Here is a 23,399-nt window from a genome sequence, read left to right as displayed (position 1 = left end):
TTTAATTTTTTAATCTATAAATGTATGCTCACTTAAGTGATTAACGTTTTCAACCGTCATGTGCAGAGTAGATACCAAAAACCAGTTGCGAGTAGATGAAAAGCAAAAACTGGGCTTCTGTGGAGAGGGTAACATACCGACAGATCTCATTTTATTAACACACATAAGAGATAAAACAGTGCAACCATCTTAAAATAGACATCAAGATGATGAAACTTATCAGAGATATGACGAATAAAAGGAGGGTCACAAATGTCTGTATGAGTCTGCATCCTACCATGATGCCAAATTTGAGCCAACACAAGGCTGTACAATAACAATACGTTTAGTTTGGCATAATACTTGTATTCACAGATAGATCACATCAGATGGTATGATTTTTCCTCTTGCAATGAAGGAAATTGCATGCTCTAAAATGTACAATGTATCTGAAACAAACTGAGCCACAGAAAAAGAGACAAACCATAAACCGGTAAAACGGACAACATTTCTGATCCCTTTTAAAAAACTGAGCTTGTTATACTGGACTTTACAGCCATGCTTATGTCTAAAATCTTGATTTGAAAAAACCCAGAGCTCCACATTATTTGCATTTTTATGTTTGAAATACATCTTAAAAGAGCAAATCTACCTGAAAAAAAAGCTCTATAAAAATAACATTAAGAAAAGGAGTTTTTCAGATGCTGAGTGTATACCAGACAGTATTTTTTTTAAATGAACTACTGGGTCTGATCATGTGTGTAACAGGCTTTAGAAAAGCTTGTGCATGATGAAAAAATGTGAAAATGTTAAATGATCCACCTTCTGCATTGGACACACCTGAGCATCCTCTACTATCCATAGTTATAACAAAGTCCAAGTCATAGTAGCTTTCGTATTACATATAAAACCTGTCATATAAGTTATACTCTTTAATGTCTGAATGAAAGGGTGTTGCATTATCAGGCTGACTTGGACAGGCACACATATGCGCCCACACAAACACACACACACTCATCAGTAGACAGAAAGCAAAAAGGTGCACACTCAGGAGCTGCTGTGGTGAGCTCCTGTGTCATCCTCTAGCTTCTGACGTTTCTTTGCTCTAATTTGATTCATGGCTTCTTCTATGGAGCGAGTATCCCTCTTGTTTGCGACCGGCACTAGAAAAAAGAGACAGAACAAGGCAGAGTGAATACAGAATGCTAAGTAAGCTATGTTTTCAACAAACCAGGCCGATGTCAAAACATTTCCTCACCACAGCCATAGGCGCTGTTGGCCTCTAGTGTGTGAGCTGCGTCTTTTGCAGCTGAGGTGCCTATCAGGTGACTGTACTTGTCTCTGTAGTTTGAGTTGGGACACGCCTCAGCTGTCTTCGTCTTACTGGATTCAGTTTCTTCTAATGCAGCCTGTTCCTACAATAAAGAGGACGAAAAGAGCAAAACAATGAGGAAAGAACACACCTACTACATAGCTGGATTTTATAAGACTGCACTGTGAAATGAAAGTCAGAATTTCCTACCACTCTGATTCTGACCTTATGTTTGAGACACAAAATTACTTTAAAAGTCAAACAAAACTTCAGCCTGAGCCTGCACTGGCTGCTGTGCAGTCCATACAGAGTCATGAGAGCCAATCACAGCCTATCAGAAAGTTTGGTCGATCTACCGTTTTCAAATCAAAGACAGGCTGAATCTGAAAGCGTTAAAAATCTAACCATCAAGCAGACACAGATACTCAGCTGTTAATATTCAAAGAGATGCTGTGTTCATAACTTCATCAATTATTAAATATCTACAGTATCAGGTAGGATCTTATGTTAACTAACGCTGTGTGTTTACTATAGAAAACAGGTAGTTCCTGAGTATTTTTTCCTGCTATAGCTGAGTTGTATTAAGTTGTATCATGAGTCTGTATCTGCATGTTTCAGAGTCTCTGTGCTGTAAAGGTCAGGATTTAATGCCCCATAAATGCCAAAAAGATAATAAGTGTATGTTCTAGTTGTTGCTGAAGTTACATTCTCTGTCTTTAGTATCCATGTAAGAGTGGTCATAGGAAACTTCAATAGTTAACAACAGTTGGACAGTACTGTGTGAGTTTACATTCCCTTAAGACATTTGGAAAAAAAAAAAAGTTTATGTCAGGCCTTGGATACATCAGAGGGGGCATTGGTGAACATAAGTGTATCCAATATTACTTTTAGTCTCCGCCTTTGCTCTGCCAGCTTGGGATCCCACTCCTCTCCTTTACGGTAGGCTTCTAGCTCCTCATCTGATGGTGCAAACTCCTATTACACAGGAAGTAGGAAACAGTCATGTTACTCCTTCTGAGTTTTTTTTTTACTACTGTTTAATTAAAGTTTGATTATGTGTATTCAGACCTTCTTAAAAAGCATGACGTAGCGGCTCTCTTCGTCCTCTCCAAAAGAAAACGAAGTCAAACCAGCCACCTCTGCAACATCATGCCTATCAGACAGGGAGAGTTGAAAAAAGGAACTCTGAAGTGATGACAGAGAATCTCATGTTTGTTGCGTGAAGAACCTGTCGATAAACTGTGATGGTGACTTACAAAATACTTCGTTCAATCTTGCCCATGGGGTTATATTTCCTCTTCTGTTGTGAGCTATCTTGTATGAAATCTGAAACCTCTTTTTCCATCTGAAACAGAGAAAGGCAGGGAAGTAAGTTTGACAATGGAAAAAAAAACAGGATAAAAGAGGAATCACACGCAGTGTGCAGTTGGTAAATTACAATTTTCTTATGGAGCACTTTTATGATGACTTGTCTTTTTTTCCCAACCATAACAGTTTTTGAGCTGTTTTAGGTGAACCTAAGTATACACATGTCCAATGATAATGACACAATAAATCAAAAAGCAATGGTATGACAGCACAGTTATATCAGACTACATAAGGTTTTTGCATGTGTTCCTAATAAAGTGGACTATGAGTGTACATTCTATCTGTAAAAGAAAAAAATTGTTTACCTTTTTCCTGAACTCAGCTTTCTTTCTTTTCTCATGTTCCTCCATCTTCTTAAGTCGTGCTGCTTGCTCTTAAAAAAAACAGAACTCAAGGGTTTTATTACATTTATTGATTGTTGGTCACTTAAAAGTTTCTGTTGTAAACAAAGGGCCTGTAGCATTTCAGCTACAACTGTGTTTTGTAAGGACTGCAGGCACAAAAAGGCTGATAAAAAACACACACTTCCTGGAATCTCTAAACCACATTTCATGATCACTCAGGGCAGGAAAACAGTGCCAAGTAAATCCTATTATTTGTTGCATGCATTTGCAGCATGAAGTTTTATTGCTGGGCCTGCAAATTGTGACTGTCTGTTTCACAACAACTCATAAAGTAGATAAGAGATGTGTGTTTGTGACATCACTCGGCTTTGCCAAAATGTAACAATCATTGTCTTGGGATAGCAAAATTGTCATTGGAATTTACTGATTTTCCTCAAGTATTAGTGATACAGAAAATTAAATACTTCTCTAAGCTTTGAAACCTCAAAGGAGCTTTCAGGAACAACTGAAATCTTATTGTATGGTATTAATTGGTCCCAATCTATGAAACTGAAAACTATATGTTATTATTTGTATTGACAGAACTGACTATAACAAGCTTTCTCAATGTTTCAAATTCTAGCCTGTAGATATATTTGCAAAAAGAGGAGATGGATGTATCTGAGAAAGTTAAAAAAAAAAAAAAAATCAAAAACAAAAGGGATGATGGGGGGTTTAAAGATGTGTGCTTCCTGTGAGACTTCTTTCTGTTTAGCTCGGGTCTTCCCATTAAAACGTGACCCAGAGTGTTTATCCATCATACAGTCAACGCCTGTAACCATAGACTGTACAAATACATCTATCTATATAGATCTATATCTATATACAGTCTATGCCTGTAACACGATAAGACATGGCCTCCGCACTACAACCTTGACAGTTTTGCCACAGAGTAGATGGACAAAGATTTAATTTTACCATGTTGAACACTTCCCCTCATAGGAAGGACCTTCACTCAGTTGGGTAACCATATATAAATATTCTATTTACATTAGTTTTGTTTTATTGGGGGCAACATGCTCCGAAGAGGCGGTGCTTAATAAACTGGGCCAACTGCGCCTCACGTTACTTGATCGCCGAACTGGCCAATAACAGCAGCAGGAGTTGTCCCTTCACCTGTCTTCTAAATCCCTTCCAGTTCCCTATCATTATCAAATCCACCAGTTCCATACCGAGCCCAGGTGAGTCTTAGTACAAGCGATTTAATATGTACCTCGAGCCTTTCGTCGGCTCTCCTGGTCGCCGACGGTTGGAGGTTTTTCCATCGAGTTTAAGATCGATCCGAGTAAGTCCGCCATCTTGGAATGAAAGGGCAGTTTGTTGTTGGCCGCGGTTGTACGAGCTGCGCAGGCGCATATCATCACAGTGTTTCTTCTCTCTGAAGCACATGGAGCACACCACGTTAAACACCTGCACCGCCATCTACTGTATGGAAGTTGTATTACTATGGAACCATGGACTCTGCTTTTCCTCTTTTTTTTTTCTTCAGCAACTCCGTAAATAAATGGTTTGGGAAGTGGTTGTGTACCATGTGTTTTAAAGTGCAATATAATTCACTCATAAAGTGTCAAAGCTGCTGCTGCTTATTTATCAGTCAGTGGTGGCCAGTGAGGAAGCAGCAAGGAGAGGGATGCAGCACAGGTGGACAGACTGGTGAGGAAGGCTGGCTGTTGTGGGAGCACAGATTGACTCTAGTTACAGTGACAGAGAGAAAGACCCTGAACAGAATGCTCTCCATCATGGACAACACCCACCACCCTCTGCTTAGCACCTTCACCAGGCAGCGGAGTGTGTTTGGTGGCAGATTGCAGTCACTGTCCTGCTCCATGGACAGACCCAGGAACTTTTTTGTCCCCCTGGCTAATCATCTGTTTAACACCTCACAGTCAGGCCAGGGTATAGCACACAATGACTCTTGGACTCAATCCCGCTTTTGCCACACTCCATTTGCACAGCTGTCCCAAGAGTCAGCCTCTAGTTCTTATTTTACACATGTAGTATATGTTCTATTGATAAATGGATGTGTGGGAGGGTGCATCAGTCCTTTGGTTCAATTTATAACTATATTTCATATCATGTTTGTCTTGTAGCCGTTACTGGATGCCTTGAGTTTCCCTCGGGATAATTCAAGTATTTGTCATCTGACACATGACTGAACAGTTTTGGGAGAGATATATGAGCTTTTGCAGGTGAACCATCCAGGTTATTTTGGCAAAAGCGCCAAGAGTGTTGGGCATGTCATCGCTGTTTCAAGAAATGAGCCAAAGGAATTGAGAAGTTTCTTTGCATTTTTGGTGGCACTGAATTTTTGTTTGGGAAAGGAATTTAAATTTGAAGCATTAGTGAAAAGTTTTGGGGGAAATATGAGCTTTTGCAAGTGAACTATGATGTTGTGCTGAACTGTAAGACTGTTTTGCCAAATGATCCTAGAGTTTTGAGGATGTAATTTCTGTTTCAAGAAATGAGCCAAACCAAAGGAGAAAAACTGTAATACAAGGGCAAGAAAAAAAACTAAGTCATGATAAGGAGTCAATTAATTAGACAAAATTATGACATACTTAGTCATAAATATGAGATAGTTAATGATTATTATGAACTGCTTTCTTAAAATGAGATTCTAAGCCACTATGACTAACCAAATCATTATTATTTTTAACCTTTCACTTCCTTTTTTTCTCAGTGGGAAATGGGTTCCCATACAAACTTACAGTTAGTTAGTTTTTTTTTTTTTAATTGACTCTATTGTTAGTTCAAAAGTACCACTTTAAATAATAACAATTTGACCAATACAAGCAGATGTTGATCAGTGTTTCATAACTGCATAAAAACACAACACAAGGCTGACCTCTCAACTCTGCCGTGGAAGATGAGTTAATGTAACCTGTAACCTTCTGTGAAATGCTTAAAAGAAAACCCTGAGCAGTATTCACACAATTAAAGAAGCAAATTACTGGACAATAATGGCACAAAACATCAAATTATGGTAAGTGGATGTCATTACTACCACTGTATTTGTCTAAGGTGAATAGGACCTACGTGGGCACACAAGATAATCTATGTAAGATGATACAACATGGGCACATGAAAAAGTTTAGTGAGTAATGAAGGCAGGTGATGATAAGTACAATCATTACCACTAATGCATGCACACAGATTCCCACAAGATCATTTTCTTAGGTACAAAAAATAATAATTCCCTCCCATTAGGTAATTTTCTTGAGCACACAAGATAATGACTGGTGGGCACTGTGAAAATATTGAAACAGCTTTGTATTTAGTTGTTAACTGACCTGTGTCTGATTCTGGTCTTTACTGGCTGTGCAGTTCTTCTGAGCTTCTAAAGCTCAGTCGTTTCCTGGTTTTCAAGTCGAAAGGTGACAAGAATAAAGTGACCAACAGTCAATAAAAACATTTTAATGGTTACTTTTTGATGGAATTTATCAGTGAGGGAATACACGAGCAAGCAAACATTTTTTTTAATGAGCACTAGAGGGCATGTCGTACATGTTAATGTTCCTGTGTCCCTGCCTCCCATTGTTACTGTTTTGTTAACCATTCTCCCCTGTGTCCCTGAAGCAGTGTGTTTCGTGCAGTTTTATTTCAGTTTCACAGCATCAGCAATAATATATAAAGCTGTGCTATATTCAGATATTGGTAGGCCAGACTTGTAACACTGGGCAGCTCTGAAAACACAGAATAGATCGGATCACTTACTATGTGGAAAAATAAACAGATAAGTTATTTTACCTGCTGTTATATCTTTTGATAGTGTAGTTCTTTTTAAAGAAGACCTGTGTACTCCTAAATCCAGTCACAAGGGTATCATGAGATAACATCTTTCTTATTTAAAGTTCTGTGTGGAGCAGATGATTTTCAGTATCTCAGGAACAGATAAACAAGGAATACAGGGAACATAAACTTTTGATTTGTTAGTTGATCAAAGTACACCATCTAAAATTCCCAAGAAACTTCAGCTGTTGACTAAGCTGAAAGCTGACAGTCCTGACCTCTCATTCTGTCATCATTCAGCCATACTTTGTTGTTGTGATTTGCACAGAGCATGACGGACTCCACCCCCATGGTGGAAATGCTGTATAAATGCAGCATCAGCCTGTGCAGCACAGTGTCTGAGAGCTTATTGGTACCCAAACATGAAGGGACTGAGATTGGTTCTCCTTGTGCTTCTCCTGATGTTCGCAGTTGGGGAGGGTAAGCATTAAATGGATGCGCACATTTTCCTACTGTGTGAGATCAAACCAAGCAAATCATCATCTGGGGAATGCTCAAAATACTCTGTACTCATATTAGGCCTGCTTGTGTGGCTCTGAAGAGGAGTAAAAGCATTGTCTAAATATGAAACTATCTGAAAGTCATTCCAACATTAAAATAATTTACTTTTAATTGATTTATTTATGATGACCTACAGGCAATGACCCAGAGACGCAATACTGGACTTGTGGGCATAGAGGACTCTGCAGGCGGTTCTGCTATGCTCAGGAGTACATCGTTAGTCATCACGGTTGCCCTCGTAGATACAGGTAGACTGTAAGATTCATACAGGAGGATGACACTACATTATTTTTTGTCTGCCTTAACAAGAAAACACCATTCAAGACTATGTTTTACCAAACGAAAGTCAGAAGTATGGGCTCACTTACTTTGCACTGTGCTCATTTTCAGGTGCTGTGCTACGCGTTTTTAGCACCTGCTGATGTCTGCAAGATGTCACAGAGTGCTGGCTGACATCTTCAGTACAGTATCTGTCAGTACAGACATGCAGCATTCTTCTGGTTTCATCATTTGACAGTGTTACTCTCAGTAGACCTTCTCTTCGTGTTGCTGTGGAATTTGACACTGATGGATTTTGAAGTGAACTTCTTGCAAAAGCAGCCCCCATGTGTGAAGCTGAAACCATGTTTTTCCATTTTAGAATAATGTTTCCTTTGTGTGATGAATCCTGTACCTCAAACACTTCCCTTCAAACTCTGAAATGCAGTGTTTCAATAAATGCATGAAAAGAATCTACTCTGGTTTGTTGATATTTAGCGATTACTTTTAATTCTGCTAGCTCTGAACTATCTTCCAGAGGGCAATAGCCCATATTCTGAATAAAGAACATGAGAAGTCATAAAATTCTCAGACAACACTCTTACTCTTAGCCTCTTTTATGTTGATGGTTTCCCTTCTGTTTACCTAAATGAGGTTATCTCATTTCAGGCTTGGTGTGAGGAACATCATCTCATTCTGAACACTAGAAAAACTAAAGAGATGATATACGCCCCAGGGCAGTTAGATCACATGACACAGTTTCAATAAGTTACAGTCTAATTGAGCAGGTGGACTCTTTTAGGTATTTAGGCATCCAGATAGACAACTTACTAAAGTGGGATGTACATGTTGATTTCTTGTGTGCCAAACTTGCCCAGAGACTGCACTTTCTCCGTAGACTCAGATTGTTTGGTGTCAGTAAGAGTGTGATGCTGACCTTCTATAATGCTGTCATTAGGAGTCTGTTCAGATCTGTTCAGTGTAAATCAAAGATCAACAAAATGCTTAAACATGCTATGAAAGTGATAGGTAAGAAAAATTACCTGTCCCTTCAAACTATCTTTGAAAAAATCATCATCACCAGGGCACAAAACATTCATGTTCTTTTTTCAGAATATGAGCTATTGCCCACTGCAAGACAGTTCAGAGCTAGTTGAAATAAAAGTGATCAACTCAAACTCTCCTTCCTCCCTTATTCCATCACTTTATTTAACAAACAATCTGCGGTAATGTAACACAATGCTCTAATGTACGAGCAGGAGGGCTGTCTTATTGCATTAATTTTACTGACATTGATTTTTAGCACCATATTGGTATGTTTTGTATTTATTGGCATGTGTTGTGTCACTGGCATGCCACAGTGAACACAGCTTTTATTCAGTTATTTATTTTTCAACAGGCATGTTATTGTATATTATATTGTATACTGTAGATTGGTATGAATGTATCAATGAGCGAGTGATGTATTAAATGTGAGAAGCACTGCACTTATGTCCATGAGAAATTTCTCTTTGGGAACAATAAAGTTTGTCTTATCTTGTCTTATCTTATATTATCTTATCTTATCTTATCTTGTCTTACATCGAGCTTCAAGTATGCTATGACGATGATTGATGATGACGTGATTTTTTTCACTTGACACCTAATGAGCATCAAAAATTAGTGTTTTCACTTCTACACACAGCCTGACCTTTGGTAAATATGAGCATGGAAAGCAGCCTGAGTTGAACATGGCATGCTTTCATCCAATCCTGATCTGACCAGAGTCACAATGATGGTCAAGAGACTAACCCAAACAGCAGGGATTGGATAGAGCTTTTGTGAATGAAGTGTAATGTCTCTTGTCTGTGTTTATGTCATCTCACCATTCTGTCTGTCTAGACAACACTGTCTGGAACAGATGAACAACGTCACAACCCGGCAGTCACGATTGCAAAGCAAATTCATTGTCATATTGTTTGCCTGTCTCCAACTGTAAGGTCAAATGTCTTTGTTGGGGGAACTTGCTTTGTGGCTTAGTTTTTAATTAGCCGGCAATGTTAGCATTAGCTTGAAACAAACACAGTGGCCTGTTTTTGAGCAAACAGTGTTATAAAAGAAAGGCAGGCATTATGAAATACTGCAATCTGATTGACATAGACATTGAGCCCCTTGTTTGTCCATGTGGATACTGGATGTTGTACCAGCAGACCAGGACCTGAAGATGGTTAATGACTGGCACAGGCCAGTAGGTGTTAAAGGCATGGATGCTATTTGTAAACAGGAGCCGCTGTATTGTGCCCTGCATTGTCATCTGGGTTGAATCTTTGTACTATTCAGACAGCACAGCGTGACCCAACCACAAAGGGGTAAAACCCCTCACAGACCTGTTTACATGAGGCTGTCTGTCTTCACAAAGCTGACAGCAACAGCTTAAAACTGAAAGTTATCACATGATGGATAAGCTCTAAAAATGTGCATTTGAATGAAAATAAATTGAGGTTTGAAGATGCTGTGGTCTTTTTTTTAAAGTATGAATTTACAGCAACTGATTCACATTGAACTGTTTGAATACTAATAAGAAAGAAATGTAATTTCAGTCACCAAATGAAAATGGGTTATAACCAGGTTATAGCTGTTCGTTGTTGAGTTCACAGGCCTGAGTCTCATACTGTACACTGATCTATAACCAAAATTATATCAATAAATAATCAAAATTAGGGAAATCTTGCCCCATTTGCTGACTATTCGGGCATCTAACCAAATAAAACAATTGTGTACAAGTTTTTTGTTATTGTTGCTGTTGTTGTTGTTTTTTTTTTTTTTAAAGTGTGCTGCATCAGTTCTCCTTGGACTAAATATCAACTGAGACAACAGCCTGTGGCTTATTGAGAGGTGAAGGACCAATCAGAGCTGGTACCATGGAACTGACTGGCACGGCAATCACCAACAAGCAAAAGGACCCAGAGCACTGTGCCGACATGTATAAAGGTGAACAACAAGGCCAAGCTTCTTCATTAGGAAAACCTTTTTACACAGCTTCTTAAGTCCAAGAACCCCATCTTACTGCAGCACATTCCAGCAGGTTGCGGGTGAACTTTGATGCAGTGCAGGTATAGTAGCCATTACTATAACTCTTGCAGGCAATAGCTAGGGCACAGAACATCAGCCAGCAGAGGTCTGTTCTGAATTTAGATTTGAGCTCAATGAGGTAGTTAATCTCGACCAGCAGTTGAGGTTTCCACTCAGGATAGCTCGAAAATTCCTGCAGCTTTGTTGGCCTTTGGCCAACCTCTACCAGGAAAATTATCAAGGTAGAATTGAATTGAATTAACTGTCCCATTACCACAAAGCCTGCATGGAGAGACAGGTATATAATTAATTTCCCTGGCCTACACAGAAACCAAGTTAAAGGAATCTCCACTGAGCTCCATGAATCTGTCTTAAGTAGCTTCTTTGGAGAGAACACAGCTTTTAATCACAGATATATCAGTCATCAGATCAGGAGATAAACAATTTGTAGGAACTAATGCGAAGGGGAAAATATTTATGGCCTTGCATCTAGTGCAATAGCACCAGTCGAAGTACAAAACGTTCCTCAAGAAGATATACTCGTGGTATCATCCGTTCCACAAGGCTAGGTGAGGCTAGGAGAGCTATTGGGCAAAGACAGTCATTTCATGCAAAACTGCTCAACACGGCACTTCACCTCTGACTCAGACTCTAACATGAATTCATCTAACTCAGTAGTTATTATACCTCTACACAAACTAATGATTGAATCTGACCAAGAATATTTTGTTAATATTATTAACTGCTAATTTCATTTAGAACTAAAAAGAAGTTTCTCATAGTTTTTATGAGATTTTAAGATGAACTCTCAGGTTAAAACTAGATGCCTCCAAAGCTATGAAGATCACAACAGAAGATCTGACTCTTTGTGTTTTTGTGAATGAATCAACCTCTGGAGTTTTAAATACATATAAAGTTGATTATTCTCTCAGCCAGGACCTCAAGTCAAAATGTAACACTATATTTTACCATTCAACAGAAGTAGAATCTGTACAATGACATGCTCTACAGGTACCTGTAACTACTTCCTCCATTTCACTAATTCAACAAGGAGCTGTGTGAGCAAAAGTCAAACCACCAAATCTGGAACCACTTTTAATCAATGAAAAAGATGAACACAGGAACAGATATATTTTTGTTTTGAATAATGGCTATTAAAACATCCTCTGACAGATGGGGCTATGTTAATTCCAGGTTCCTCCAGAAAACTGGCTCCAAAACTTAGGTACAAGTAAAACACAAATTCTGACTTTAGAATGTACTTTAACTGTTTTAAATTCCATCTAGTCATATTAGTGCAAATTAAACAGTTGGAGGTGATCATGTACTCTTTGAACTTGTGCGTTTGTTGTGCAACAAGGAAAGTTATAATAAAATAGGTTTTTTGTTTTTTCAGTGCTTCAAGGATTCTGGCAAATATCCCGCCTACATTTCCTTTCTAGTAAAGCTTCAATGTAAAATATGGTTGTAGCTAAAACTTGGTGCATTGGAAGCTGTAAAAATGTAAGTGTAAATCTGAATGTCAAGTTTTCAAATGTAGAATTTAAAAAGAGTTGCTGAAAGCAGGATTACCACATTATCTGCACAAAAGTGACAAATAAGTTTCACTCAGCCAAACCCTTGATGATCAAATGCTGTAATTCTGCAATTAGGCCAATGAGGAATTGGCTCAGCTCCGAGGGGTCAGCAGTCTTGATATTGATAAGTCAAACATTACATTAATTTAATAACCACATAACATGTAGTGGTTTCCCTGTCATTAACTTAAATTTGATTTTTTTTTCTGCAGAATAAAAAATGCAGACCTGGAAATTTCACACACACATATTGTTTACTTCCTAAAAATCCTTAAAGGGGCAGTGCTATTATTTGAAAGAGCAAAATTCCCATAAAATTGTATTTCTCGTTTCTATAACATGAGTGTCAAAGCAGCATAGCAAATTTGAAATAGTTCTGTGTTGCACTAAAACAGGAGTATTGCTCCTTATCTTTCAGGAAATGTAACATATCACAATAGAAATCACAAATTGTATTGCCTTGTAGAGTATAGCTTACATAGCACTGTGTACGACAACATGCTGTTTCACATCTCCAGGAAGAACCTCAGCTCAGCTGAATGGACATGTAAACTGGGACTCAAGTTATATCTAGTAAAGTTACGCTACTGAAACAGTAAGGTGCAGTGTTTCTTATGCTGGTAGCAAAGACATTTAGTATCTTAAATAAACTGCTTATTATTAAGCTACCAATAAGAACTCTTACAAACAATGCTAATTTCCTATGAAGATACAGCAATGCCCTGACTTTTACCCGAGAGTCAGATTGTCTTAGTTGAGAGGAAAGGGGTGGTTAGTTCCCTTTGCCACAGATTTCAACTTGAAGCTTCATTTTGTAGGATGATCAGTGTTTCACAAAATTTTCATAAAAATGTTTTTGAAAAAAATTTCTAATATAAATATTATATAAATATTATATAATATTCATATTATGACTTTGAAATGTCTATGGCGCATCAAATAAAGTGAAATGATAGTGCATTGACACCAGCACTCCTTTCAAACAGTTTATAAAAAAATAAAGAGCAAATTTTACAATCCATTTGCCTAACAGGACAGAACAAATCAAACACATCAGAGCTTCAAAATGTACAAATTTGTTTCTTGATACAGAGCTAGATTAGTGGTCCATTTTAGGACAAAAACTCTGACCTGTGACTCACTCACAACTTGGCAGCAAAAATTTCGAAAACAAGACAAAAAAAATCCACTGGAAAATGACAAAAGCAGTTATTAACCTATTAACGACAACAGTTAAAGAAATTTTCCAAACTTATTTACATTGCTCATTTACTAAAACAGAAAGACAGTATCACCTATCTTTTTCCCTGTCTCCTACCCTAGTGTGCCAAATGATACAAATGATAGAGACTTTTTTTCTGTCCCAACCACTGAAAATGAAAAAGGTGTTGATAAGTGGTGTCAGTGCAATCTAAAAAAGTTACTATCACAAAGACCGACTGTCAGTAACTGGTAAGAGACCTCATGAGGATTAAGACTGAGAGGTTGATCTTTTTTCAAATCTGAGAGCAAAATTTTATCAGTTCTTCCAAACAAACAGCATATTGTCATTAAAAAAAGAGTCATGTGGCTACTTTCCAGTCCTTTCAGACATAATTTCCACAGAAGTTAATGTTTGTTCAGTCTGACGAGAGTTAGAAAAAGGTTGAGCTGCTGTTGGAATTAGCGCCTTTTCAGTAGTAAGGATTAACCCACTCAAAACAATGCATGTGTCAGAGTCATACACCCTTAAAATGTTTCAAACAGAGGCTCTCTGTTGTACAATGCATTCTTGATAAGTGTCTCAGTCAGCACCTCACGAAGGACATTTCTGACATTACATTAAGTAGGGCTATGGCTTAACTGTCATATGAAAACGAAAAAAACACATCACTGCATGCTACAGATCTACCTTGCAAAATAGTCCTTGTGGTCTCTGTGCTGAATTATTTAGAGCTGAGCTCACACCTGAGTGTCACTACAGCTCAAATGTGCCCCCTACCATTAGGATGGAGCATCAGTAAGGCTTACAGAGCCCATGAAGTGATTTTGTCAGCTCAAACTCCAAAGCACTCATGTCAAAGAAAGTTTGCATTCAAAACAGCCAAAACTTCCTAAAAATGTGATGTTTAAATTTTCAATTGGGATTTGTAATAAACAGTGCAACAGAATGTGCAGAATTTAAGTACTGTGTGTGATATGATGCCATAATGGAGAACTCAGTGGAACTGATTGTTGAACACTTGAAAACGTTTTTGCAATGCTCTGGTCAAATTGTACTACTCATTGGATAATTTTTGCTATTTTGAATGCACTTCCTCATTGCATTACATCCTTTGCATCCCTGCATTACTCTATCACTCACTCAAGACACTTTTCACTTCACGGGTTCTCAGGTTTGTGCAATTTTAGAGCTTTCATATAGTACAATTTAAATGTGGAATAAATTCTCCCAGCTCTGTCACAGATTAGAGTTCATTCAGCTCTTTGGCCTATTTTGCAAAATAATGGCAAAACCATCAGGGTGGGAAAATGGTACAAAAAGCATCAGCAGTCCGTTTCAGAATCTTTGGCTGATGCCGTTTTTTTGGCTGTTTTATATTCACTAAAATGTGCCATTTTTTTGTCTTTGAGAGGAGCCTTGATATCTTTGCCATTATTTGCTGCAGTGTAATCTGTACCACGAGGCTTCATCTCCTACACATTGGTGCTGCTATTCTTGACAGTATAATCAGACCATGGCTTTGTTTTAGTTATCCTCTGGAGCTTTGGGGTGGTGGTCAATTGCAATGTCTGTCCTATCTCCCAACACAAACATGCTTAATACATGGTGATGTGGTGGCACAGAGCAAAGGTTTGAAAGTAGAGATATGTGGCTGAAGAGATTCAAACACATTTTATGGCCAAACTCTGGCATCATTAGCACTAGGATAGTCTGAAGAAAGATCAGGTGAGCACCTCCTCTGCAGTCAGTTCAAATTGTGATGTTCAGCTCCTGGTTAGACATTGTAGAGTCTTGTCTGAGTTCAGTCTGCTGTTCTTGTAAAAATATGTATGATGAGCGTTTCTCCTCATCTCACCCATACAAAATTATTCCCCCTCCTGGTCCCATTTCCCTCTCTGAATGTCATCTTCAGTGTTGAAGTAACTGGAGAAAGGACTAAGATGACTCCTTGCAGTCCAGGGCAGCTGACTGACTTGTTTGTCTTGTTGGTGATTCAGGCTACTCACATTCAATGATCATCAAGGCAGGAGCGGTCATTTGTGAAATAAGTACATTGGCCTCTGAAAACCTGTTGTGATAGACAGAAGAGTTAAACATCAAGCTGCAGAATGGATATTATCGTATCTGACAGTTCATTACGTTACCTCTAATTGAACACTTGGGGGCTCCAAGGTACTCAAAACTGGTGAAGCCCACTTCGTTTGTGAGGTATGATGAAAACTGATCAGGTTTGAGGCGGATGTTGTGATAATTTCTGTTGATGTTATCCTGCCAAATGAAAGAAGAGCACACGTCATTCATTACACCCACAAACCAAGCTTTAAAGCAAGTAAATGTGCCTGATGCAGCTCAGAGTGTCCTTATTTCACAATAGCCTTGTCACCCCGGTTTCTTACCGTCAGCTTCTTCCTCCTCACATAGGACTCCCAGGGCTGTGGCTCCAGGATGAACAGGCCCCCAGGACGGAGATGTCTGTAGACCCTTTTAAAGAGGCGCTTGAGGCCGCTGTCTCCCCAGTTCAGATGAACCCACTTGCTAACGCTCAGGCACAGGATCACGTCATACTCTGGCCGCTGCGTCACAAGAAGATTATCATTGTCCAGGACATAATTGGCCTAAAAGAGAAGAGGGGTATGGGCATTGGTGGTTTGAACGTAAAAATGGAGAGACATTCTCATACGAGGCACATTTCTGGCACCGTAACATCTTTTGTAAAAATGTTCAGAGTAGTTTTTTTTTGTCATGTGTGTGGGACAGTAGAGTGCAGTGACGTGAAGATCCAAAACTCATATTCAAACCATTACTTGCATACCACACAAACCCTTTGCTGCTGGTGAACAACATCTGTGTGACACTGACCCTTTGGCTCTTTTAATAATGAAAAACATCAAGCAGTCTTCCAGTCCTTCTCACACAAAGATTAGACAGGATGTACAGCAAATTTCCTGGCCACTTTGTAAAACCACTTGACTTTCAAATAGTAGAAGATTAATTTCAAACTTGAATTCAGAAGGCCTGGAAGGAGCTTGTTCTTATAATTGATGTATTGCTAATCAAGTTAAATGTCAGATTTGCATTTAGCTTGCTCCTCATTAATGAGGAGGTATTCTCTGGTTGGCGGCCCCACTTTCAGTCCAAATAAGCAAGCTGAGTTAAGAGTCAAATGGAAATTTGTCTGTCTGTGAAAGAAGACAGAAGGTAAAGGTGTTCAATACCCAGGTAAAACACAACACGGCCTCAGTCTGTTGTGACTACGAGCCATGACACTATTAAACAAGCAGAGATTAATTTGCATACTCAGTGCTTCAGGGTAAAAAAGCAAACAGAGGATGAAAGTACCAAGTGTAGAGAAACCAAGTCTGGATCAGGTGAAAAAAAGGGCGAGTGGCTCTGTTCAGATAGCTGAGATCAGGACATCTGGTGACAGGAATGTGAAAAATACCATCTCTCTTAATCATTGTAAGATAAAAGAGTCTAAATAAAAACACCTTCTACCTTTCAATATTTTTTCTTTATATTTCAATTCTCTTATACATTTATCTTCAGATGTCGGCACAGTTTTCAGAACAACAGAGCACAACCCGACATTTCCCCCTTTAATCAAATCCTGTGCTGTGCAGGCTGAGGAGGCTCAAGCACTGTTCTTAGAGCTTTCCACGCATTTACAGGATAAGCTCTGTGCTGCTCTGCCATTAGCTCTAATGCTCATAGCAGGGAGGAGGCGGTTATTGATTTCATTCAAAAACACTTGGGTTTCTTCATCCAACCAATTTATGCAGCTGCCCACACAAAGCCTGAGAGGCCTAAAGACTTGATAAAATATAGAATGAATATTCCCTATTAAAATCCTTTATATTCAGAGGAAAAACTCTCGTAAAATAAGGTATTGGAAATACTTTCAGGCACATTGCAACATCACACTGGTGAAATAATTAAAAAAGAAACTCTCTTCTTTGCTGCATCCAGCTTACAACTCCATTAATCACAAGCAGCTTAGGAGAATAGTGAGCCTCTGGTTGGCAACAGATACAAAGACAGAAGCATGGATAAACAAGTAGGGATGGGTACCAAATTAGGTACCTTTATAGGTACCGACTGAATTCTGTCAAAAGTACCGGGTACCGATTCACGTAAAAGTGAAAGGTACCATGTTCAGGTACCTAAACGCATCCTTGTGACTGTGAGGGATTGGAAGAGAAGATGATTCCCCATGCTGGACATAAACACAGCATTGCAAGTTTATTATTCTTTTTATCTTCGTGAACAAGTCGTGCATACTTTTATCTCTTCTCGCCTGGACTACTGCAATACGCTTTACACAGGTATAGGCAAAAATGCGCTCTCACAGTTGCAGATAGTCCAGAACTCTGTGGCACGACTTTTAACAGGGGCCAGAAAGCGCGAACATATCACCCCAATTTTAGCTTCTTTGTACTGACTCCCTGTTAATTTTAGAATTGATTTTAAGATCCTTTTGTTTGTTTTTAAAGCTTTGAATGGACTGGCCCCTCAATACATCACAGACTGTCTCCAAATTTTCATTCCAGCGCGCGCTCTGAGGTCTGAGGGCCAGTCCCAGCTCGTGGTGCCTAAGACGAGACTTAAAACCAGAGGGGACAGGGCCTTCTCTGTGGTCGGTCCCAAACTCTGGAACGCTTTGCCCCTCCTTTCCGAATGGCCCCCATAGTGGACTGTTTTAAGTCTCGTCTTAAGGCCCACTTTTATTCTCTGGCTTTTAACACCGAGTGAGGTGTGTGGTCCTCTGTGTCTTTTAATTTATTTAATCTTATTTATTATTTTAATTCATGTTTTTATTTTATGGCTTATTTATTTTATGGCTTATTTATTTTATGGAGCTGGCAGAGCTTTGTGTACCTGCCTTTATTTTGTTGCTTTTGTACAGCACTTTGGAGACGTTGGTCTGTTTTTAAAATGTGCTATATAAATAATTATTAAAAATAATTATTATTAAACAAAACAGACATTTTTTTTACTACATAAACACAAAAAAGTACTGAAGATTGGTACCATTGAGTACCAATTGCCTGGCACCAGGCAATGGAATAGTATCATTTCAAATGTGAAAGGTACTCATCTCTTTAAACAAGTGGAAACTCCCTCCACAATCAGTTTGAACGAGGCAAGGTAATCACTCACAAAGATGGAACTTGCATGTTTATCACATGCTCGCTTATAACACAAACCATAAAACATGAAATAAACCGGCCATCACAATGGCTTTACAGATCTTTCTTATCTCAGAAGTGAGTGTCTGCAATTTCTTTGTACTTGTTGCAATGACAAATAAAGTTCTATTCTGCTTAACAAATATTAACAAATCCTGCTTTACTTTTTTTAAACCCAGATTTTAATGTTATCTTTGTGACCAAATTATTGCTGGTATTAATTATACTTGTAAACTCTACATCAACATTTGTGTGAGTCACAAGGTGCAACCTAAATTCTCAGTAAGAAATGACTGTGCCTTGACAATGACATCCCTAATATAGAGCCCAGTTAATTATCCTAATAATGTTCCAGGGAGAATAAGTGGGTGCAAGATTTATATCAAGTCCTCTAGTGAAGACAGTCGGACCTCAGAGTATTTCCTGCAGCATCAGCCTCATTCAGAGCCAGGGATTTGGACACATCGGAAAATGTCTCACAAAGGATAAAGGCCAGCATCTTCACATAGTGCTACAGCACAGCAGGTGCCCAATTGTGAAATTCTGATTTCATGTAGGCTCTCATGATTAAATAACATCCCAGCATGGAGATTTCATCCGTGCTGGGACCAAATGTTCACACACAGGAAATGCGGTCTTACCTTGACGAAGGACACATTGGAGGGGAACTCCCCTGGCCGTGTGGAGGATGCCTCTGTTAGTGGAGGTGCAGCGATTGGCCCCCTGGAGATCCGCAGGGAAACGGGAAAAGAGCAGCTTACTGAGTCGTCAGCAGGGGGTGAATCAAAATCTTGTTGCTCCACTTCCTCTGTTTTGCTATCCAGCCTCTGGGCCCCTGTCTCATCTGTGTGACAGCAGTCATTGTCATTTACAGCCTCTGCAGGGCCACTTTCTCCTTTCACCGCTCTCCCATTTTCATCCCTGCTCTTGGCTTCATTGTGCTTCTCGTCTGTGCCTGCATGACTGTCATTACCGTTCCTCTCTTCCTGTTTGGTGCCCTTGACTGCCTGCCTGGCCACTTGGGTCTGCAGTTCAGACAAATAGTGCCTGATGTTCTTGCGTGCTGCTTGGACAAGACTGCTATCAATATCCAGGCCCAGTATGCGGGCAGGTCTTAGCATTTTGGCAATGTAGAGAGTTAAGTGGCCTGAGTTGCAACCTAAATCCAAAACGTCTTTACCTTCAAACCACTCTGGACGAAGCACACGTATTCGGGGGTCTTCGCTTGCGCCTGGATTGCGGTACCCATAGTACTTGTTGTAGTTTCCATACTGGAACTTCTTCTTCTGATGCTGCTGATTTCCCTGGTTGTAGGGCTGCTGGTGTGACCGTCCTCCTGGCCCCATCTTTGGACCACTGCTCCTTGGTGTATGGAAGGCCTGAGAACTTCTCAACCCCACTGTACCACAACTCTTGTCTCCAGTTCCTGACTTTCCAATTGGTTTAGAATGGGTCAGCGGGGGCTCAGCTTTGCCAGAGTTGCGCCTGCGCTTGCGTCTGCTTGTCTGCTGGTTTGGCCCCCCTGTTACAAAGGAAGTGGGATCATCCACAGATATTAATGTTATCTCCTCCTTGCAGCTGCCTGAGTTGTCAGCTGAGTGCTCATGGGAGTCCCCTGTTACACTGGAGAAACGGTTGGACTCTTTGGAGATATCAAGTGCAGAACATGATGCTAACACACCTTGAAGCGGTGCAGAGGTGCCAGCTTTTAAATCACTTTTTCCTGATTCTGACAGGTTCATCTGTGTGGCTGAAATCCCACCACCACCTCCTCCATGGTGTCTGTTGCGGTGTCTCCTCCTGCCGCCACTCTTGAAGGGGGATACTAAGAAGCTGCCGTCTGCTATCCCACTGTTCAAGTTCAGGGGATCTGTAATGTCTCTGGGGATAAGGATCTCCACTGGGTCGCGGCTCTTTGCTGGCAGTGGGGAGGATTTAGGTGTCTCTGCATTCAGCGCCCTGTTAACCTCCTCATCCAGGAGGCTATTGAGATTCAGTGGGTCAAAAATGTTCCCACCTAAGAGGAATTTGTTGGGAAGGACCGAGTCACTCTCAGAGATGGCCCTCCGTCTCCTCTTGCCAGATGTCGGATGCTTGAAGCTGGAGTTGGCTGTGTTGCGACGCTTTGTGAGCTTTGACTGTTGTTGTTGTTTGGAATGATGAAAGCTGTTCCTGCGATTGAAGTTATTCTCGTTTCCTCTGACTCTCTGTCCTGCGCTGTCTGTCTGAGTAAGAGCATCAGTTGTGCTGGTGTGTTTGGATGTGGCTGCAGCACCCATGACGGGGCAGGCAGCCGCATCAAAATCAGGGGTAGCTGCAGTACCTTCCACCATGACAGATAGTTCACTGTAACCTCCAGTGCATTCTGAGAGCTGCAGAGGTGATGTTGAGCTGGCCTGTGGACTGCCAGTTTTTACAGAGTCCTCATCAACCGACATATTTTTTGATTTGCAGAGCTGATGCAGACATAAAAATCTTAAAGGATCTGAAAAGGAAAAAAAAAAATAAAAAAATTAAAAACTTTGAAACATAATCTTGTCATAAATCTTTTTTAGAAGAGTCTAGCAGAAATAACTAGCATAGTAATAATATGTTTAATAATTTTGATTTAAAGGATAATTTTGGTTTATACAGCTTTTATATTGTTTATAGAATGAAGTAGAACAAAATACTTACCCAGAAGGCTTTCCTGATCCAAGCAGTGCTTCGGGAGATATTTAGATCCAAAATCGTGCAGCGGCCCTGCTCCTAAAATTGCATTAATCCTCCAAAAACTCATGTTTTTCACCCATATTCCATCATGGTCCGCTCCGGGTTAGTCCTCTGCTGTAGTCTGTCACTCCAGACAGCGCTGTGTGGCTGTAATGACCTCTGAACTGACGAAGACTTTGTTTACGTTTGCCCCTCTGCGCATGCGCAGTACTTTCTGGAGAGCTGACTCCTTTCTTTGAGGGAGAAACGTAAACAAAGTCTTCGTCAGTTCAGAGGTCAGTACAGCCACACAGCGCTGTCTGGAGTGACACAGACTGCAGCAGAGGACTAACCTGGAGCGGACCGTGATGGAATATTGGTGAAAAACATGAGTTTTTGGACGATTAATGCAGTTTTAGGAGCGGCGCTGTCTATGCCCTGATGGATCCCATTATACGGACGTCCGCTGCACGATTTTGGATCTAAATATCTCCCGAAGCACTGCTTGGATCAGGAAAGCCTTCTGGGTGAGTATTTTGTTCTACTTCATTCTATAAACAATGTAAAAGCTGTATAAACCGAACTTATACTTTAATATTATCCAAACAGAGTGCAGACATAAATATATACTTCCACTGTTGGGATACATAAACCTACATTAGAATAATTTTTAAAAATGCTTTTCATTTAGTTGCTGGAGTTATGTCATTTCCTTTTTACATGACAAAATTGCAACAAGCCACAACACAATGGTTTGATAGAATAGTCTCCAATGCATCACATGCCTTTAAACTGCATAGCACACATGAACAGATACTGTTTCACTGTCCAAGGAATAGGTCCTACAATATTTTACTCTAATGGATCACGTGACTCTAACCCATAGCAATCACATACTCAGAATTGCAAAGTAGTGTCCTTTATCTCAGCCCAACTTATCTTAAGAAACCGCTCAAATATATTACTTTGAGCCCTAAAACTTGACCCTAAGGACCCCCAGGGGTCACCTCAATACACGAGGGTAAGTTGAAGATGACGTCACGAGTAATCACTTTGTATTTACATTAGAGGGTGCACCATTGATCCACCGTTTACTTTCCTTTATCATTTCCAAATATCGGCAGAATGCCCAAACTGCACGTTCAGGGCGTGTGTCCTATATTAGACTGGGGGTCTCACATCGGAGGAAGCTCCACTCTGGGGTAACTGACTTAAAAAGTTTAGGGGTCCCTGTGCTGGACAGTTATCTAGTTAGCAGGCTAGCTCCTAGCTGCTGTATCGTGGGCCATACGTCGACTCAACGTTCGGCTACACTCCGGCCAAAAAAACCTTATTAGACAAACAGTTAAGTACCCACCTCGTTATGCTGCTGACTGAACCCCCCGAAACCATGAGCCACATATATCAAAGTGGCACTACGTAGCCGGCTGCCCACCTATTCGCTTACAGTCAACAGTGCAGTCACCATCAAAGTAACAGTCTCACCTCTCGGCTCTCCCCGCCTCCGGCCGGACTGTCACTACCGCGCACTCTCCACACTCGAGCTAACGTTAGCCTAGCTAGCACACAAGTGCCCCTACATCAACACAACGGTGTCAAGCGACGCAAACACACACGTAAAAACAGCACGGGTATTCCGAGCCTGTCTGTCTATGGTTAGGGCTCCTCCACCCTCCAAACTGTCTGCTTGACTTGCTAAGTCAACTCCTATCGCCCAGTGTCAGACAGGTTGGTAAATTATTCCATTCGCTGAGAGAGTCGGCATGGCGGCGCATCCGGGCTCCGAGCAGCAGCAGCAGCAGCAGTTTGAGATGACTGGGGCGGAGATCTGTGACTGGGAGGAGAAGAGCTCCTTCACTGGGATATTATAAACCTCCCTATGGTGGTTGGTTGTAGGTCTACAGCTCTAGATCATTCTCCTGTTGGTCACTCAAGCGATGAGTTTAATGGGATAATTTATCAGTAACTTATCAAATTCAGTTGAGTTGTAGGTTACCTCGGTCAGAGGAAAGATTTAAAGTTTCCAACAGATAGTCATGTAGCTTAAAACAGAAGTTGATACTGCTAGCATTTGCAAGACTTGGAAACAAACAAATCGTG

At 40.2% G+C, this 23,399-nt stretch overlaps 2 protein-coding genes and 1 long non-coding RNA gene across 4 annotated transcripts; 1 reads left to right on the top strand and 2 right to left on the bottom strand.

Annotated features, from left to right (window-relative positions):
• Nucleotides 1-129: 129 nt before the first annotated feature.
• spag7 (sperm associated antigen 7) lies at nt 130-4,406 on the bottom strand. The gene is made up of 7 exons (XM_074673106.1): nt 4,256-4,406; nt 2,965-3,032; nt 2,548-2,636; nt 2,360-2,444; nt 2,177-2,266; nt 1,238-1,394; nt 130-1,142 (listed from the first exon to the last, which is right to left on the bottom strand). Exons 1-7 carry the CDS (start codon nt 4,401-4,403, stop codon nt 1,027-1,029), a joined length of 753 nt encoding a protein of 250 aa, XP_074529207.1. The 5' UTR covers nt 4,404-4,406; the 3' UTR covers nt 130-1,026.
• Nucleotides 4,146-7,749, top strand: LOC141792250 (uncharacterized). Its single transcript, XR_012598363.1, has 3 exons — nt 4,146-4,223; nt 7,469-7,580; nt 7,723-7,749. It is a non-coding gene; the product is annotated as an uncharacterized LOC141792250 (long non-coding RNA).
• A 5,407-nt stretch (nt 7,750-13,156) lies between these two features.
• LOC141791890 (7SK snRNA methylphosphate capping enzyme-like) lies at nt 13,157-23,152 on the bottom strand. 2 transcript variants are annotated; one of them, XM_074672590.1, is made up of 5 exons: nt 22,657-23,152; nt 19,250-21,093; nt 15,819-16,037; nt 15,567-15,690; nt 13,157-15,490 (listed from the first exon to the last, which is right to left on the bottom strand). In XM_074672590.1, exons 2-5 carry the CDS (start codon nt 21,044-21,046, stop codon nt 15,456-15,458), a joined length of 2,175 nt encoding a protein of 724 aa, XP_074528691.1. In that variant the 5' UTR covers nt 21,047-21,093; nt 22,657-23,152; the 3' UTR covers nt 13,157-15,455. The 2 variants fall into 2 exon arrangements, with proteins under 2 accessions (XP_074528691.1, XP_074528692.1); XM_074672591.1 differs by having other exon boundaries at nt 22,785-23,152.
• Between the last annotated feature and the right edge of the window lie 247 nt (nt 23,153-23,399).

This window comes from Halichoeres trimaculatus, unplaced genomic scaffold, assembly GCF_033239565.1.
Source record: "Halichoeres trimaculatus isolate MK-OKI-2021-1 unplaced genomic scaffold, fHalTri1.1 fHalTri1_scaffold_6, whole genome shotgun sequence".
Taxonomy (NCBI): domain Eukaryota; kingdom Metazoa; phylum Chordata; class Actinopteri; order Labriformes; family Labridae; genus Halichoeres; species Halichoeres trimaculatus.
Note: the sequence above shows the minus strand (reverse complement) of the source record. Positions and strands in the feature narration are given on the sequence as shown.